The sequence below is a fragment of the Hemiscyllium ocellatum genome, chromosome 24 (assembly GCF_020745735.1).
Source record: "Hemiscyllium ocellatum isolate sHemOce1 chromosome 24, sHemOce1.pat.X.cur, whole genome shotgun sequence".
Taxonomy (NCBI): domain Eukaryota; kingdom Metazoa; phylum Chordata; class Chondrichthyes; order Orectolobiformes; family Hemiscylliidae; genus Hemiscyllium; species Hemiscyllium ocellatum.
The window spans coordinates 14,169,050-14,185,401 of record NC_083424.1 but is presented as its reverse complement, the minus strand read 5'-3'; the positions used below and the strand labels follow the sequence as shown (position 1 = coordinate 14,185,401).

General features: G+C 39.8%; 1 protein-coding gene across 3 annotated transcripts in view; it reads left to right on the top strand.

Moving 5' to 3' along the window:
* acacb (acetyl-CoA carboxylase beta) overlaps window positions 1-16,352 on the top strand; it is a 129,557-nt gene that overhangs the window by 89,784 nt on the left and 23,421 nt on the right. For all 3 annotated transcript variants that reach the window (XM_060843485.1, XM_060843486.1, XM_060843487.1), the window contains 7 exons: window positions 966-1,235; window positions 3,928-4,025; window positions 6,356-6,476; window positions 9,780-9,890; window positions 13,222-13,365; window positions 15,076-15,196; window positions 15,474-15,570. In XM_060843485.1, the coding sequence (XP_060699468.1) occupies window positions 966-1,235; window positions 3,928-4,025; window positions 6,356-6,476; window positions 9,780-9,890; window positions 13,222-13,365; window positions 15,076-15,196; window positions 15,474-15,570 (962 nt within the window). The remainder of the gene's footprint in view (window positions 1-965; window positions 1,236-3,927; window positions 4,026-6,355; window positions 6,477-9,779; window positions 9,891-13,221; window positions 13,366-15,075; window positions 15,197-15,473; window positions 15,571-16,352) is intronic.

Below are 16,352 nucleotides of genomic sequence, written 5' to 3'. Positions count from 1 at the left end.
GAAATTTCAGGAGAAACTTCCTCTAGCAAAGAAAGTTTTGTATGGCAACATATAACTACATGGCATGGTTGAGATAATAGCATAGATGCGCTTATCTCCTAACAAGGTCAGAATCTACACAGCTCCAGGTTATAGTCCAACAGGTTTGTTTGAAATCACAAGCTTTCAGAGCTTCATCAGGTGAAGGAGCAGTGCACTATCTTCACCTGACAAAGGGGCATCACTGTGAAAGCTTGTGATTTTGAACAAACCTGTTAAGGTACAACCCTGGTGTTGTGTGACTCCTGACTTTAGATTAGATTAGATTTACAGTGTGGAAACAGGCCCTTCGGCCCAACAAGTCCACACCGACCCGCCGAAGCGAAACCCACCCATACCCCTACATTTACCCCTTACCTAACACTATGGGCAATTTAGCATGGCCAACTCACCTGACCCACACATCTTTGGACTGTGGGAGGAAACTGGAGCACCCGGAGGAAACCCACGCTGACACGGGGAGAACGTGCAAACTCCACACAGTCAGTCGCCTGAGTCGGGAATTGAACCCGGGTCTCAGGCGCTGTGAGGCAACAGTGCTAACCACTGTGCCACCGTGCCGCCCACAACTTGGTCCACCTCAGTCCAATACCGGCACGTCCACATCATGGCTACCATCTCCTTACAAGGGCTTAGAATCTGATTCTAATTTCCTTGAAGAATTTACAACTCCACTTGCCACACTTTCAATCATGGTGTTGTTAAACAATTCTAGTTCTCTTTATAAATCTTACTGTTAGATTCATTGCTGTATTCCTACAGGTCGCTTTCATGTTCTATGCAATTATTGTTCAGACATTTGTTGTTCTATGCAATTATTACTCAGACATTTGTTATTCCCTTCCATATCAACCAATATTTCTTCAATCGTTGACACAGTTATTTCCTCTAAGAACTAAATACGATTGTGTTGGACTTTCCCTCAGGTAGGAATGGTGGCCTGGAAAATGAACTTAAAAACTCCAGAATATCCCGAAGGACGTGACATTATTGTGATTTGTAATGATCTCACTTATAAGATTGGTTCATTTGGCCCTGAGGAGGATTTGCTATTCTTGCGGGCATCTCAACTAGCCAGAGCAGAAGGCATTCCTAGAATTTATATCGCAGCCAACAGTGGTGCCAGGATTGGCCTTGCTGAAGAGATAAGGAACATGTTTCAGGTGGCCTGGGAAGATCCAGATGATCCATACAAGGTAAATCTGTTTTCCTTCTCTCTCTGCTTCAAGAATTGCTCAATTCCAGGTCACCTTCTTTCCATTGAATGGATATGAGCCCCGAAGTGATTGAGGCTCTTGATTTTGACCAACAGGTAAGAAGTTCTTGTTACTTGGCTGTATGAGTAACAGAATGGCCACAGGCTGGACAAACTGATGAAAGCACCAACATGCAGGAAGCCATTCAATTTGGGGTAGCGAAAAGGAATGTGCAATCTCATGGCAGACTTTGAAGGATAGACATTTTTCTGCGCAACTGTGTGTGAGTGCTGTGGATGTGTGTTGCCTACCCAATATCAATGTTAAAGCTACCTCTAGAGTCTGGAAACAGACAGAACGTGGGATGGGGAAAAACATTGTGTTCCAAATAAGAGCCTCCGCATTTGGAGACTTTGAACAATATTCTGATGAATCGGAGTGAGGATTTAGGGTCCAAATTAAATCAAAAAATATCTTAGGTGGTAATATCTGATTGCTACCTGAACCATGTGCCAATTAGCATAGATTCAAAAGGATTATGGAATTAAATGTATGACTCAAAGAGTGTTATAGAAAGGTTGGGTTCAATTCACGACTAGCTCTTGAAGAACTAGGGAAGTTACAGATAGTATTTGATTAAGAGGAGAAACATAATGAGGTGGTACAGTGACTCCGTGATTAGCACTGTTGCCTAACAGCACCAGAGATCTGTGCTCAATTGCAGTCTTGGGCGACTGTCTGTGTGGAATTTAAACATACTTGTGTGACTGCATGGAGTTTCTCCAGGTCCTGTGATTTCCTCCCATAGTCCAAAGGTATAAGGTTAGATAGATGGCTATCCTAAATTGCCCCCTAGTGTTCAGGGATATGTAGACTAGCTGGATTAGCCATTAACAGGATTAGAAGGATAGGGTCGGGATCTCGGTCTGGGTGGGATGCGCTTTGGAGGATCCATGTAGACCTGATGGACCAAATGGCTCTTTCTACCCTGTAGGGATTCTGAGATTCTGTTCTATGATTCTGTAATCTTGAGGCTTAAGAGTGTTAATAAAAACCAGCAAAGAGTGACCAAAATGTTAATTAAAGAAGGAGAAAATAAAAATGTAATTGTAAACTAACCAGAAAAATGAAATAGGTTGCCTTTTAAAGTGTACAAAAAGGACGTGGGTAACCAGAGTAAAAATAGTCCCAGAAGTTATCATGGTGAATCAGGAAATGGTAGTGATATACCAGTAATAATTAAACAAATATTTTGACAGAAGAAGGCACAAATTACATATCAAAAATACAAGGTATTAAAGGGCCTGATAAAAGTAAGGGACTTAAGGTAATTAATATCAACGGAGATTTCACAGGAAATTAAAGGATGTGAGCAATTGTCAGGGAAGTGGGGTTGAGATAAAAAAATCAACTCTGATTTTATTGCACGTATAATGGGCTAGAGGGGCGGGATGGTTTATTCATGTTTCTGTTTCTTATGTTCTTCGTTGTGCATGGTCAGTTGGGTATGTCAACATTGTGGTACTGATACTAGACTAGTCATCTGACCACCTACAGGAATTAATTTTAAATCCCAACAAAGCAGCTGGGGAATTCAATTTCAATTACTTGAAAATTGATGTAAAAAGCTAGTTTTGATGTTGACCATGAAACTACTACATTGTCATAAAAATCCATTTAGTTTGCTAATGTCCTACAGGAAAGGAATTCTGCTGCTCTGTCCTACATGTGACTTTCAGACCCACATAAATGTAGTTCCTTCTTAACTGCCCTTTAAAATGGTCTGGCATTGTCACTCATTTGTATTCAAAATGGCAGCTGACCAGAAAATTGGGGATGATAATCAATGATGATATTTGATTACCAGTGACACCCACATTGTGTGAATGATTAAATGAATATTGGTACAGTGCTGTAAATGTATGGCTCAAAACAAATTTTGCTGTAGCCTTTTTTTTTAAATTATGAGCATATTAACAATGATGGGCAGGTAAAGAATCTCTGGGCATCCTGCTGGATTCACTCAATTGCATCACAGTAGTGATAAAAAATTCCCAACCCTCAAAATAAAGTGATCGCCTGCCAGAGGCAAAAAAAAAGATAAAACCAGGCAAATTTGAGTGATGATTTCTTGACTCTGACCTACCTAAGCAATCATCAGTCATGGAGGAGATTATTCTGACTCTGAATTCCCTGAAATAAGACCAGATTAACTTAGGATATCTGGTTGGCATGGACGAGTTAGACCGAAAGGTATGTTTCTATACTGTGCAACTCTATGACTAATGACTCTATAGGTGTCTATCTTTTGTGAGAGAGGATGTTCAGCCTAACTAGAAACCAGTCCAGCTAACTCTATTAATACTTTGTAAATGAATTAGTTTCACTAAAGGGGTGTGTAATACAACTGACTCAAGGCACTGATAGATAGAAGAGGCATTGAAAGCTTTTACCATTTCAGAAGTGGTAATTATAATATTTCAGTGCAGTATTTCCCTCAATTAAAATAAACGTTATTTTATAGTCAAAATTTGATTACATTGGATATTTAGAACAATTTTTCAATGAATCAAAGATAAAATTACATTATAATTTTGTTGTGACATTTAGCCCTGCAGTACTGAAATATAAATAGACCATTTGGACTATTTATTTTATATGCTTCTTTTCTACAATTCATTTGGTTTTTCAGGGCTTCAGATACTTATACTTGACACCTCAGGACTACACGAGAATTAGCCCTTTTAACTCTGTGCACTGTGAACATGTGGAGGAGGATGGAGAGTACAGGTGGGTATTATATACAGGAAAATTTGAATATCTGAAATTAATGTCAAGACTGCAAATATCCAAAAAGGGACAACATTGTGTAACATCTCTGGTTATACTGATGAACAAAAACAGATGGAGTGAATGACAAAAGTGGAGCAAAGTTTTAGTGTTCTTGAATACAGAGTTTTAATGATTCTTTCACTCTTCAAATAACTGCATTGCAAGGAAATCGATTTTTTATGTTGAGATTATCTACTCCTGCTTGAAGCACTGGGGATAAAAAGCCAATCCAGTTACTGATTGCTAACTGACATAGCAGCTTGAAGCAAAGTACTGGCTCACATGCAGGAGACAGTATGTTCACATCAGCCAGTTAATAACCATTATTAACTACTGAGGGCAATGTACATCAATACATTATTTAGAGATATATGATTGAGGCTTTTAAGGTGACAAAAAATTATTAGAGATGAAGGAGCTATTTCCAATTCCAGGCAAGACCACAACTAGGCACAATAAGTATAAGACAATCAATAATAAATCCAGAAGGGTAGTTCAGGAGAAACGTTTTTGCTTGTAGAGTAATTAGAATGTGGAACTCGCCATCACAAGGATTACTTGAGATGAATTACATGGATGTATTTAAATGCCAGGGAAGCATAAAAGGGTGAAAAGAATATGTTGATCAGAGTTGAATGAAAAGGTTGGATCTGTTCGATAAATCAGAGTGTTTTTGTGTTGTAAATACTTTGTGTGTGATCACTCCTCAAATCTCACTCTCCTAAATCAAAAAATTGTGGGGCTGAACTTTTAAACAGAGGTGGACACAGTTGTTTAGCAGTTTTGCCTGCATGTTCCATCTCTAGCCATTTGGTACATGTCTGTTTCTGGTATGGACTGGGATGGCTACCCATTCACATGCATCAATTTGGCCCTGATCAGAATGAAAATCTAGCCCATACTCCACATTAGATCATTCTATCTGTACAATGTATTAGAGACTCCTTTGTATCAGTAATTGAAGGACATTAGTTAGCTCAGTTGGCTAGATGCCTGGTTTACAATGCAGAGTGATGTCAATAGTGTGGGTTTAATTCCTGTACAAGCTGAAGTCACCATGAAGTCCTGCCATCTCAACCTTGTCCCTTACCTAAGGCATGGTATCCTTCAGTTAAACTCACCACCAGTCATCTCTCTGCAATGAGAGAGAGCCCTCTTGGACAATGGCAACTTTATTGTAGAGTAAGGGAGTCCAAAACTAGAGGGCATAGTTTTGCGGTGAGAAGGGAAAGACTTAAAAGGGATCTAAGTAATGCATGTGTGGAATGAGCTGCCAGAGGAGATGGTGGAGGCTGATACAATTGCAACATTTAAAAGGCATCTGGATGGGTATATTGATAGGAAGGGTTTAAAGAGATAAGGGCCAAATGCTGGCAAATGGGACTAGATTTGGTTAGGATATCTGATTGCCATGGATGAGTTAGACGGAAGGATCTGTTCCGTGCGGTAATAACCTGATCCAATATTATTGAGTTTTTCTTGAATGGCCACATTTTATTGCTACTGTGAATGAATCTATCTATAAATAAACCATCTGATATGAAAGTTCCTGATGGCTGACACTTGTCCTCAGATTTTGGCTGCGGTCAAATCCTATGCATAAATCCAGAATCAATAAATAAATCTATTATTGATCAAGGGCTCATCATCTCTGAGTCATTTGTGTACTAAGTTATACCTCAAATCATAAAGAGCAATAATTCTTTCCTTTGGGGACCATTTAGCATTAGTAAAATATAATTTCAATGTTTTCTATTTGAGTACGATAAACTTAATATCACTTGTTTTTTGCAATCTTTATTTAAACAGTTTTATGGTGAAGGGTTGGGAAGTTCATTCAGTTCTATTATAGTAGCATGGCACGTTGTTATACCAAATTCTGGTGCATCACTGCATGAAGATTAAATGCCAGCAACTCAAGGAAATGATGAGTGGAGACAAATCATTTTCTGAAATTAAGGGAAGGCATCAAATTCATGTAAGAACCAACACTTGCCTTAGAGGAATATTGGTAGATTTAGGTTGTGCATTTTCTATTCCTTCAACTAAAATAGTGTGGGTCAAAAACTGTTTATTACAAGACTATTGACTGAATTGTGATGGTAGTCATCAGTTCTCTTTAAAAGATGTGGAAGCAGTGGGTATTTTTCTGTGCTGAGCTATTGAGGGAAAATGTTTGTAGTTTTTAGCCAAACATTACATGCATTATCATTAGTATTGGCCCCTTAAACAAAATTACCTGTGCGGGAAAGGGCATGTGACCTTCTTGACTGTATTCTGTTTTCTAGATATGTTATCACTGACATTATTGGCAAAGAGGAAGGCTTGGGAGTAGAGAACCTGCGAGGAGCTGGAACCATTGCAGGAGAATCCTCCCTTGCTTACAATGAAATTGTCACCATCAGTCTGGTAAGTGTAACAGACTGTCCTACTGCACAACCCAAACTTTACTATTGGCAACACTCTCAGAGAGTCAATTGTTGGAATGCCAAATAACGATATGAACATTACATCATATAGTCCACGATGTGGTGTTCTGCTGTTTAGATGGAGCTGCATCCCTTTACTGTCACAAAGTAAACACAAGTTTAAGTCATTGCTTAATTAGTCAACTTTGAGGACTGAAAAATAATTTCAAGTTTTAGGGTGGAGATCAGTTCATTCTTTCAGATAAAAATGTTAACAATTTATGACATTGTCAACAAGACATTGACAGATCTAATACTTCATAAGAATGGGAAAATGATACAGTTATAAATTTACCATTAGGAATAAAATAAATGGTTAAAAATGTAAGAAACATATTTGTGAATGCATAGAAATTATATAAATTAATTGTAACACCTCAGGGAAGAGGAGAGTTACCTGGAAGCTAAGTTTCAGGGGGCAGTCACACCCCTTAGATTAACTGCCTCAAATTCAGTCAGTGGTCAGTAACAGAGGGTGTGACTATAAGTGAGGCAGAGAGAGGGATCCAGGAAGTAGTGCTGAAAGAGTCTGAGCCTTTGAGCTTGTCCAACAGGTTTGAGATTATTGTTCCCTGTGTGGGCGAAAGAGGAGGTTATAAGGCAACTAAGACAACTCACCAAAGCATCATGATACAGGGAGCCATTCAAGAGGGTGGAGAAAAGAGAAATGTGGTTGTAATTTGGAATAGTATAGTTGGGCTGTAGACACTGTTCTGTGTGACCAGGATCAAGGGTCCCAAAGGCTGTGTCGCCTGCTTGGTGGCCAGTTCAGGATATCTCATCCAGACTGTTAGGCAAGCTCCAGGGCCGAGGCTGCTTTAGCCCATGGTATTAAGAGCAAGGTGCTGGCATGGATAGAGGATTGACTGACTGGTAGAAGGCAGAGAGTGGGGATAAAAGGGTCTTTTTCAGGATAGCAACCAGTGATCAGTGGAATTCTTCAGGCGTCAGCATTGGGACCGCAACTATTCACATTATATATACTAATGACCTGGATGAAAGAACTGAGGCATGATTGCTAAGTTTGAAGCCACAAAGATAAGTAGAGGGACAGTTGTTTTAAAGAGGCATGGAGGCTGCAAAAGGTTAGATTAGATTACTTACAGTGTGGAAACAGGCCCTTCGGCCCAACAATTCCACACCGACCCGCCAAAGCGCAACCCACCCATATCCCTACATTTACCCCTTACCTAACACTACAGGCAATTTAGCATGGCCAGTTCACCTGACCCGCACATCTTTGGACTGTGGGAGGAAACCGGAGCACCCGGGGGAAACCCACGCAGACACTGGGAGAACGTGCAAACTCCACACAGTCAGTCGCCTGAGGCGGGAATTGAACCCGGGTCTCTGGCGCTGTGAAGCAGCAGTGCTAACCACTGTGCCACTGTGCCACCCACAAAAGAACTTGGACAGGCTTGGATCATGGGTAAAGAAGTGGCAGATGGAATGCAGTGGGGGAAAATGTAAGGTTATGCACTTTGGTAGGAAGAGTAGTGGTGTAGACTATTTTCTAAATGGGGAAGGGCTTTGGAAATCTGAAACATAAAGGGTAATAGGAGTCCTAGTTCAGGATTCTCTTAAAGTTAACCTACAGGTTCAGCTGGTAGTTGGGAAGGCAAATGCAATGTTAGCATTCATTTCAATAAGTCTAGAAAACAAGAGCAGGAATGCACTCTGAGGCTGTATAAGGCATTTGGAAAATTGTGAGCAGTGTGGGCCATCTATCTAAGGAAGGATGTGGTAGCCTTGGAGGGGGTTCAGAATGATTACAGGCATGAAGGAGGAGTGATTGAGGACTCTGGTCTATACTCTGTGCAGTTTAGAAGGATGTGGGGGGGGTGGGGTCTGATTGAAACTTACAGAATACTAAGAGGCTTGGATAGTGTGGATTTGGAGAAAATGTTTCCATTAGTAGTGGAGACTAAAGACCTGAAGGCACAGCCTCAGACTGTTTAGAATTGAGAGGAGAAGGTATTTTCTCAGCTAAAGGGCGGTGAATTAGTGAAACTAATTGTCACAGGGGGCTGTGGAGATCAAACCATTGAGTGTCTTTAAGACAAAGATTGATTAGTAAGGAGATTATGTGGAGAAGGCAGGAGAATAGGATTGAGAAACACATCAGCCATGACCAAATGGCACAGCAGATTTGATGGACTGAATAGTCTAATTCTGTTCCTATATGTTATGGTCATATGATTTTAATTTAGTGAAATACTGGATATAACTCTACATCAGAAGGTTTTTTATATGACTTCCTATTTTTAGTTATAAATACAAGTTCAGTTACAAGTACATTATTTAGTAAATTGTTAATGCAGAAGTATTTATGTGATCTAGAGGTTTCTAACCATTGAAGTTTTGCTATGAGTGAAATGATAGTGTCTATCTATTCATGCTCAGTATTGGTGGTTCATGGGAGAGACCTGAGTATTGTAAATAATTTTCAGGTCCATAATACTATGTTAGGAAATGTTTTTGAGAAACAAGGAACTGATACATGGTTGACATCACTGATCATTGGAGAGAAAGTCATTAGCACTTTATTGAATGGAACGAGTTTTTTTTTAAGTTGCAACAACCTTGTAGAGTAGGAAGCTTGAGTACAATCCTGGAAAGGGGGTAACAAACAGTAAATGTTTAGAGAAAGAAATAAATTGCAAAACTGAGTAAATTAGCATCAAAACCTTTTTACTGTTATCTAAATGAGCATTGAAACAATAAAATATCAGTGTTTCTAGTCAAAGGGAATTTTTATATTTATATCTTTTTTTTAATGGAGTTGACAGAAGCCTCTGAAGCCTTGTTGGGAAATCAGTGACCTAATGAATGGAATTTATGCAATTTGACTGTCTTCAGGAGAGAATTCTGTTAGAAAAATGTAGTTAAGTATGTGTCTAAAACGATAATGATTCCCAAGCATTTAGCAAACAGTACAGAAGGATAGTTGCTGGGGAGCGCATCACTATGATGAACTAAAGCTAAAAAAAATCCACTTTCTAAGGCTTGGAGTACAAATTGACCTGCATGCAATTCATAATGGATTGCTTAATATGGTTAAAATCTCTATTCCTTGTTTTAAATTGGGTTAAAAGTTTGACTAATATAACAAAGTGTAGAATTTCACTAGTTTGTGACAAGTGCATTTTAAAGGAATTTCTTCCCCAGTGCCTGTCAATATCATCTCCAACTGCTATTAAGGCCATTAGTCATTCATCCACTGAGCCCATTTGTTATTTTACAGGTGACTTGTCGTGCAATTGGAATTGGAGCATACTTAGTGAGGTTGGGACAACGTGTGATCCAAGTGGAAAATTCCCATATCATTCTCACTGGAGCCAGTGCACTGAACAAGGTCAGAATAAAGTGCGCAAGTTCCTATAATAACTAACACAATGTGCCAAAGTAGAAGCAAAAATCCCATTGAACCTTTATGAGCTGGATTTAAATCACTGAAATTTCCATTCCCACAGCCTTGACCAGATGATGTGATGGATCATGGGGTTGAACAATCCACCTGTACAAAGAACATGAAACAGGGGATGCCTACTTCACCATTCTCGAAAGTGAAAATAATTCATATAGTGAGAATCAATAATGGAACTGAAGTTTCCAAAGATTAATCTGGGTTGCTGTGCTTTGATCCATATAATCTGTTTTCAAATCATACTCAAAACTACGTGTGAAGCATTGGGACCTGCTGCTGTAAGAATCCTAGAAATTTAATGAGGGACTTCCTATTAGTTTGGAAGTGAGCAGAAAGGAGGCACAAAAAGAACTACCACTGATTGAGTACTGTGCTGGTCTCCTTCCAATAACATAAAGAAAGCTGTTAAATGTAGTAAGATGCCAAAGCATGTTTTGGGGAAGTAGGAGATTTCACGTAGAAGAATGCTGTTATCTAACTGAGAAGTGCTGTTTGGCCATTGGCAGCAAGCACTTTCTTATATCCCAGAAGAAGTCACTCACCCTGATTTTTCTTTTTTGCTGCCATAGAAGTTGACTTTCTAGGTTACTATATTTTCCTCTGATTGACTTTCAACTTACACAGAACATAGAACAGTACAGCACAGAACAGGCCCTCAGCCCATGATGTTGTGCCGACCATTGTTCCTCATGTGAGGTAAACCTAATGTACGAACCCTCAAATTTCTGTGACCATATGCATGTCCAGCAGTCTCTTAAATATCCCCAATGACCTCGCTTCCACAACTGCTGCTGGCAACTCATTCCATGCTCCCACAACTCTCTGCGTAAAGAAGCCACTTCTGACATCCCCTCTATACTTTGCGCCAAACATCTTAAAACTGTGACCCCTCGTGTTAACAATTTCTGTCCTGGGAAAAAGTCTCTGGCTATCAACTCTATCTATGCCTCTCATTATCTTGTACACCCCAATTAGATCCCCTCTCTTCCTTCTTTTTTCCAATGAAAAAAGTCTGAGCTCAATCAACCTCTCTTCATAAGATAAGCCCTCCATCCTAGGCAGCATCCTGGTAAACCTCCTCTGAACTCTCTCCAAAGCACCCACATCTTTCCTATAATAGGGAGACCAGAACTGGACGCAGTATTCCAAATGTGGTCTAACCAAAGTTTTATAGAGCTGCAACAAGATCTCATGGCTTTTAAGCTCAGTCCCACTGTTAATGAAAGCCAAAACACCATATGCTTTCTTAACAACCCTGTCCACTTGGGTGGCAATTTTAAGGGATCTATGTACCTGCACACCAAGATCCCGCTGTTCCTCCACATTGCCAAGAATCCTGTCTTTAATCCTGTATTCAACTTTTAAGTTCGACCTTCCAAAATGCATCACTTTGCATTTATCCAGATTGAACTCCATCTGCCACCTCTCAGCCATCTCTGCATCCTGTCAATATCACGCTGCAGCCTACAACAGCCCTCTGTACTGTCAACGACACCTCCAACCTTTGTATCATCTGCAAACTTGCTAACCCATCCTTCAATCTCCTCATCCAAGTCATTAATAAAAATTACAAAGAGTAGAGGCCCAAGAACAGAGCCCTGTGGAACACCATTCACCACTGACTTCCAGGCAGAATTCTTTCCTTCCACTTCCACTCGCTGTCTTCTGCCGACCAGCCAATTCTGTATCCAGACAGCTAAGTTTCCCTGTATCCCATTCCTCCTGACCTTCTGAACGAGCCAACTATGGGGAACATTGTCAAATGCCTTGCTGAAGTCCACATACACCACATCCACCACTCGACCCTCATCAACTTTTCTAGTAACATCCACAAAGAAATCAATAAGATTAGTGTGGCACGACCTGCCCCTCACAAAGCTGTGCTGACTGCAGTTAATCAAGCCATGCTCTTCCAGATGGTCATAAATCCTATCCCTCAGAATCCTTTCTAACACCTTGCAGACAACAGACATGAGACTGACTGGTCTGTAATTGCCAGGGATTTCCCTACTTCCTTTCTTGAAGCAGGGAATTGCATTTGCCTCCCTCCAGTCCTCAGGTACGACTCCAGTGGAGAGCGAGGATGCAAAGATCTTCGCAAGCGGCGAAGCAATCACATATCTCGCTTCCCAAAGCAACCGAGGACAAATCTGGTCTGGCCCTGGCGGCTTGTCAATCTTAATGTTTGTCAAAATTTTCAACACATCAGCTTCCTCAATCTCTATCCATTCCAGCATGCTTACCTGCTCCTCAATGGTTTCATTCACTACAAGGTCCTTTAGTAAAGGCAGAAGCAAAAAACTTGTTTTGGACTTCCCCTACCTCCTCAGACTCTATACATAAGTTCCCTATGCTATCCCTGATCGGCCCTACTCTTTCTTTGATCATTCTCTTATTCCTCACATACGTGTAAAATGCCTTTGGATTCTCCCTAATACTTCCTGCCAAACCTTTTTTGTGCCCCCTCCTGGCTCTCCTCAGACCATTTTTGAGCTTCTTCCTCGCCTGCCTGTAATCCACGAGAGCTGAGCAAGACCCTTGCTTTCTCCACCTTACGTAAGCTGTCTTCTTTCTTTTGACGAGAAGCTCCTCCGCTCTTGTCATCCAAGGTTCCTTTATCTTACCCCTTCTTGCCTGTCTCAGAGGAACACATTTATGCACCATTCACAACAACTGTTCCTTAAACAGTTTCCACATGTCTATGGTGCCCTTTCCATGGAACAATTGCTCCCAGTCCATGCTTCCCAACTCACGTCTGATAGCATCATAGTTTCCTTTTCCCCAATTAAATATCCTCCCATTGTGCCTGCTTCTCTCCTTCTCCTCAATCCTGTTCCTGGCTATATCAGTAGTGCCAATACGTTACACGATTTCTGGCTGTTCGTCCTCCCCTTTCAGAATCTTATACACCCGATCGGAGACATCCCGGACCCTGGCACCAGGGAGGCAACATTCTTCCAAGAATCCCGATCCTGACCACAAAATTTCCTGTCAACTCTCCTAACAACCGAGTCTCCTACCACTAGTGCTTTTCTATTCTGCCCCCTTCCCTTCAGGGCCACAGTGTCAGGCTCAGTGCCAGAGAACTGACCACTATGGCTTTCCTCTGGTAGGTCAACCCCCAGCAGTTACGTTAGTTTGTTTATGATAGTGTAAACTAATTGCAGTTACCTCTGATGCAAATTTATATTTCCAAATAATTTTAAAGAAAATTATTTGTTTTTCTCTCAACCCAACATATGTCCAATATTCCTAACAGGTTCTTGGCCGGGAAGTGTACACATCCAACAATCAGCTGGGTGGAGTGCATATCATGCACAACAATGGTATATCACATACAACTGTCCCTGATGACTTTGAGGGTGTTTATACCATCTTACAGTGGCTATCTTACATGCCTAAGGTATGATGATTCAAGTTTGTAGCCCAGTTATGTAAATACAACCTGTTAAAAAAAGGAAAAAGATTAATTTAATGCCTTCTAAGTCTCTAAGTGTTATCTACCTACACTGAACTTTAGCAGTATGAATGTTATCCATATGGAGCACTTTATAAGCTGAATTGGAACAAATTAGGATCAAGATTCATTCTTATTATTTTGTTATATGTTCCTGCATTATGCTTCCTCAAAAGGTTATAATGGGTGAAACTGTTCAAACAAGTTCACTTCCTCAGAGGTAAGGAGAGAAACTTTTAAGGACAATTCCCCATGACCCTCACCATTTAAAAGTTAACAAATGTTTCAGACCTACAGAAGCCTCACTCACTTACAAAAAATGTTATTCCTTTTTTTAAGGGGGTGAATTTCTTCACCGCCCTTGTTTCCTCAGCTGTGAGGCTTTGATGGGACATGTAATAAGGTTGACAGAAGTCTGATGCAGGATATTCTCTCAGGCCTTTGACTTTCCAAGCCTCCTATCATAAAACATGTTAAAGTAGCTTTTTAATCTGATTTTCTACCCTGGGAAAAATGAAGCCTCCAATCAACATCTCCCTAAGTTCAAATGCAGGAATTTTTCCAATATAAAGCCGACTTAATACCTGATAAAGCTACACATTCTTTGGATAACTGACCTAAAATTCTCCTTTTGTACTTTCACCTACGACCCAAGTCTAGACAGTCTCACCAATTTGTTAACATTAGCACAACAGTAAAACAGAGGATAAATTGAATGTCCGTTTGCAATGTGAAACCTGCTGGAAAGAAATTCGTTCCTAGGATTTTTTTTATATAGTGCTTCTGACCTTTGTCCTAGCAGTGCACGTTTATTCAGAAATTACCATCAAAAGTAAATGTCTATCCACTGTTGATGCTTTGGCAATAATTTTAAATGCCAGCACAGAGGGAATTTACAAATGATTATTTTGTTGTCTTGCAAACAATTTGTTGAATTCCCATTTTGTACTCTGCCAGAGTACAATCCTCAGTTGGTTTGTTCAATTTTGTCACTAATTTAACAGTCAGTCCACCTTTCATTCAGGTTCAAGTTAGTCGGTTGCAGTTTGGAAAAATACTTTGCTTTTTATCCTGTTTTTACATGGCATCAAAAATACTAAGGCTGTTCTTGGTTCCTCTTTGGTAAAGAAGTAACTCCAGGTCCACATGGCCACTTCATTCTTCCACTGGCCATAAGGCTTACTTGCAGAAAACCGGAGTGGATAATCTTACCCCAAAACTTTACATTTCAGCTCAACAATTCTCCCCCAACACTGTTATAAACGGAAGGCAAAATGTTTTTGAACAGATTTAAAATCCATACTTAAATTGAGAGTATTATTTCGATTAACTATATTTCATAGAGCTTTTGTGCCTCTGATTGATAGCCTGACATATTTGTATATTCAATTCACACCCATTTACTTTTAATTAATATGTCTAACATCTGTTCCCTTGTTCCATTACATCTCAGACATCCCTTCAGGCCATATTGGACAATAACAATATTGATATCTTGTTCCTATATTGTTATTCCAAATATATACGTCACATGCTTTCCCTGCCCTTCTGTAAAGGAATTACCTCTGATTAGATTAAATATTAATTTCTATCAGGCTACGTTGTACCATGTCTTTTACATGTTGGATGAATGCTTGTTTTATTGGGTTGCTCTAGAACAACACAAGTCCAGTGCCTGTAGTCTCCCCAAAGGATTGTCCCGAGAGGGAAATTGACTTTGTCCCCACCAAGACTCCATATGATCCTCGATGGATGCTAGCTGGCAGACCTCATCCAAGTAAGAGTAATTTCATTATTCTGGACAATCAGTGATGTTTTGAAGACCAGATTTAATTTAGGACATGTCGTTTGTATCTAAAAATTCCTAGGGTAAAAAATGAGGTCTGCATAAAGCTGTTGAAACTACATCATGCTACTTGTCAAATGAGTGTAATGCATGGGGGAATATCTAGCAAACATGGTTGGGTAAACGATAAGCACTGACAAGACTGTACTACTTCATGACTAATTGAGGACAACAATTTACTTCTTTTGTGATTTGTCTTCATCTGCAGATATCAAGGGTGCCTGGCAGAGTGGTTTCTTTGACCATGGATCTTTCAGTGAAATCATGAAACCCTGGGCTCAGACAGTAATTGTTGGAAGAGCAAGGTAAGAACCAGTAAATAGTAATCCAGTCTAATGTTTTCAGGCTAAAGATAGGAAAGAGACCACCAACACAGTTCAGAGTGTGAAGGAATGAAAGAGGATGATACATAACATATTAGAATTAACAGCAAACTTACTTTTTAATTCAGCAAAATGTCACTAAATGACACTTTTAAAAATTACACCACATGAGGTTATAGTCCACCAGATTTATTTGGAAGTACTAGCTTTCGGAGCGCGACTCTTTCATTAGCAGCAGGATCAATAAGGCACAGAATCTATAGCAAAATGTCGTGTAACTGAAACAACATATTGAACAAATCTAGATTGCTGTTAAGTCTTTCATCTTTTAGAAATGTGTTGCAGATTTCAGTTCATTTATATGTAAATCCCAGAACTTCTTTTAAGTCACATTCTCGAGGTAACTTAAGGTTTTATAAAAAAAGGTGGCATCTCAGCTCAGAAATGCATTAAATGTATGAGGTTAGAGTCTGTCTATATCCCAATCTTAAGTCAGACTGGTTCTATTTCCAAAATAGGAATTTATAAAATGTTACATGGATTGACTGCCTGAAATTGTGCGTTTTTTGAGCAAAATAGAATGTATCGCAAGTACAATTTTGCAAATGCAAATTCACCCCATATACTTATATGTGTATGTGTGTGCATGAGAGAGAGAATGTGAGTGTTTGCATGTGTGTGTGCGCATGAGAGAATGTGTATTTGAGTGTGTGCGTGCTTGGTAGAGTGTGTGAGTGTGATGGAGTATAAGCCTGTAACAGGGT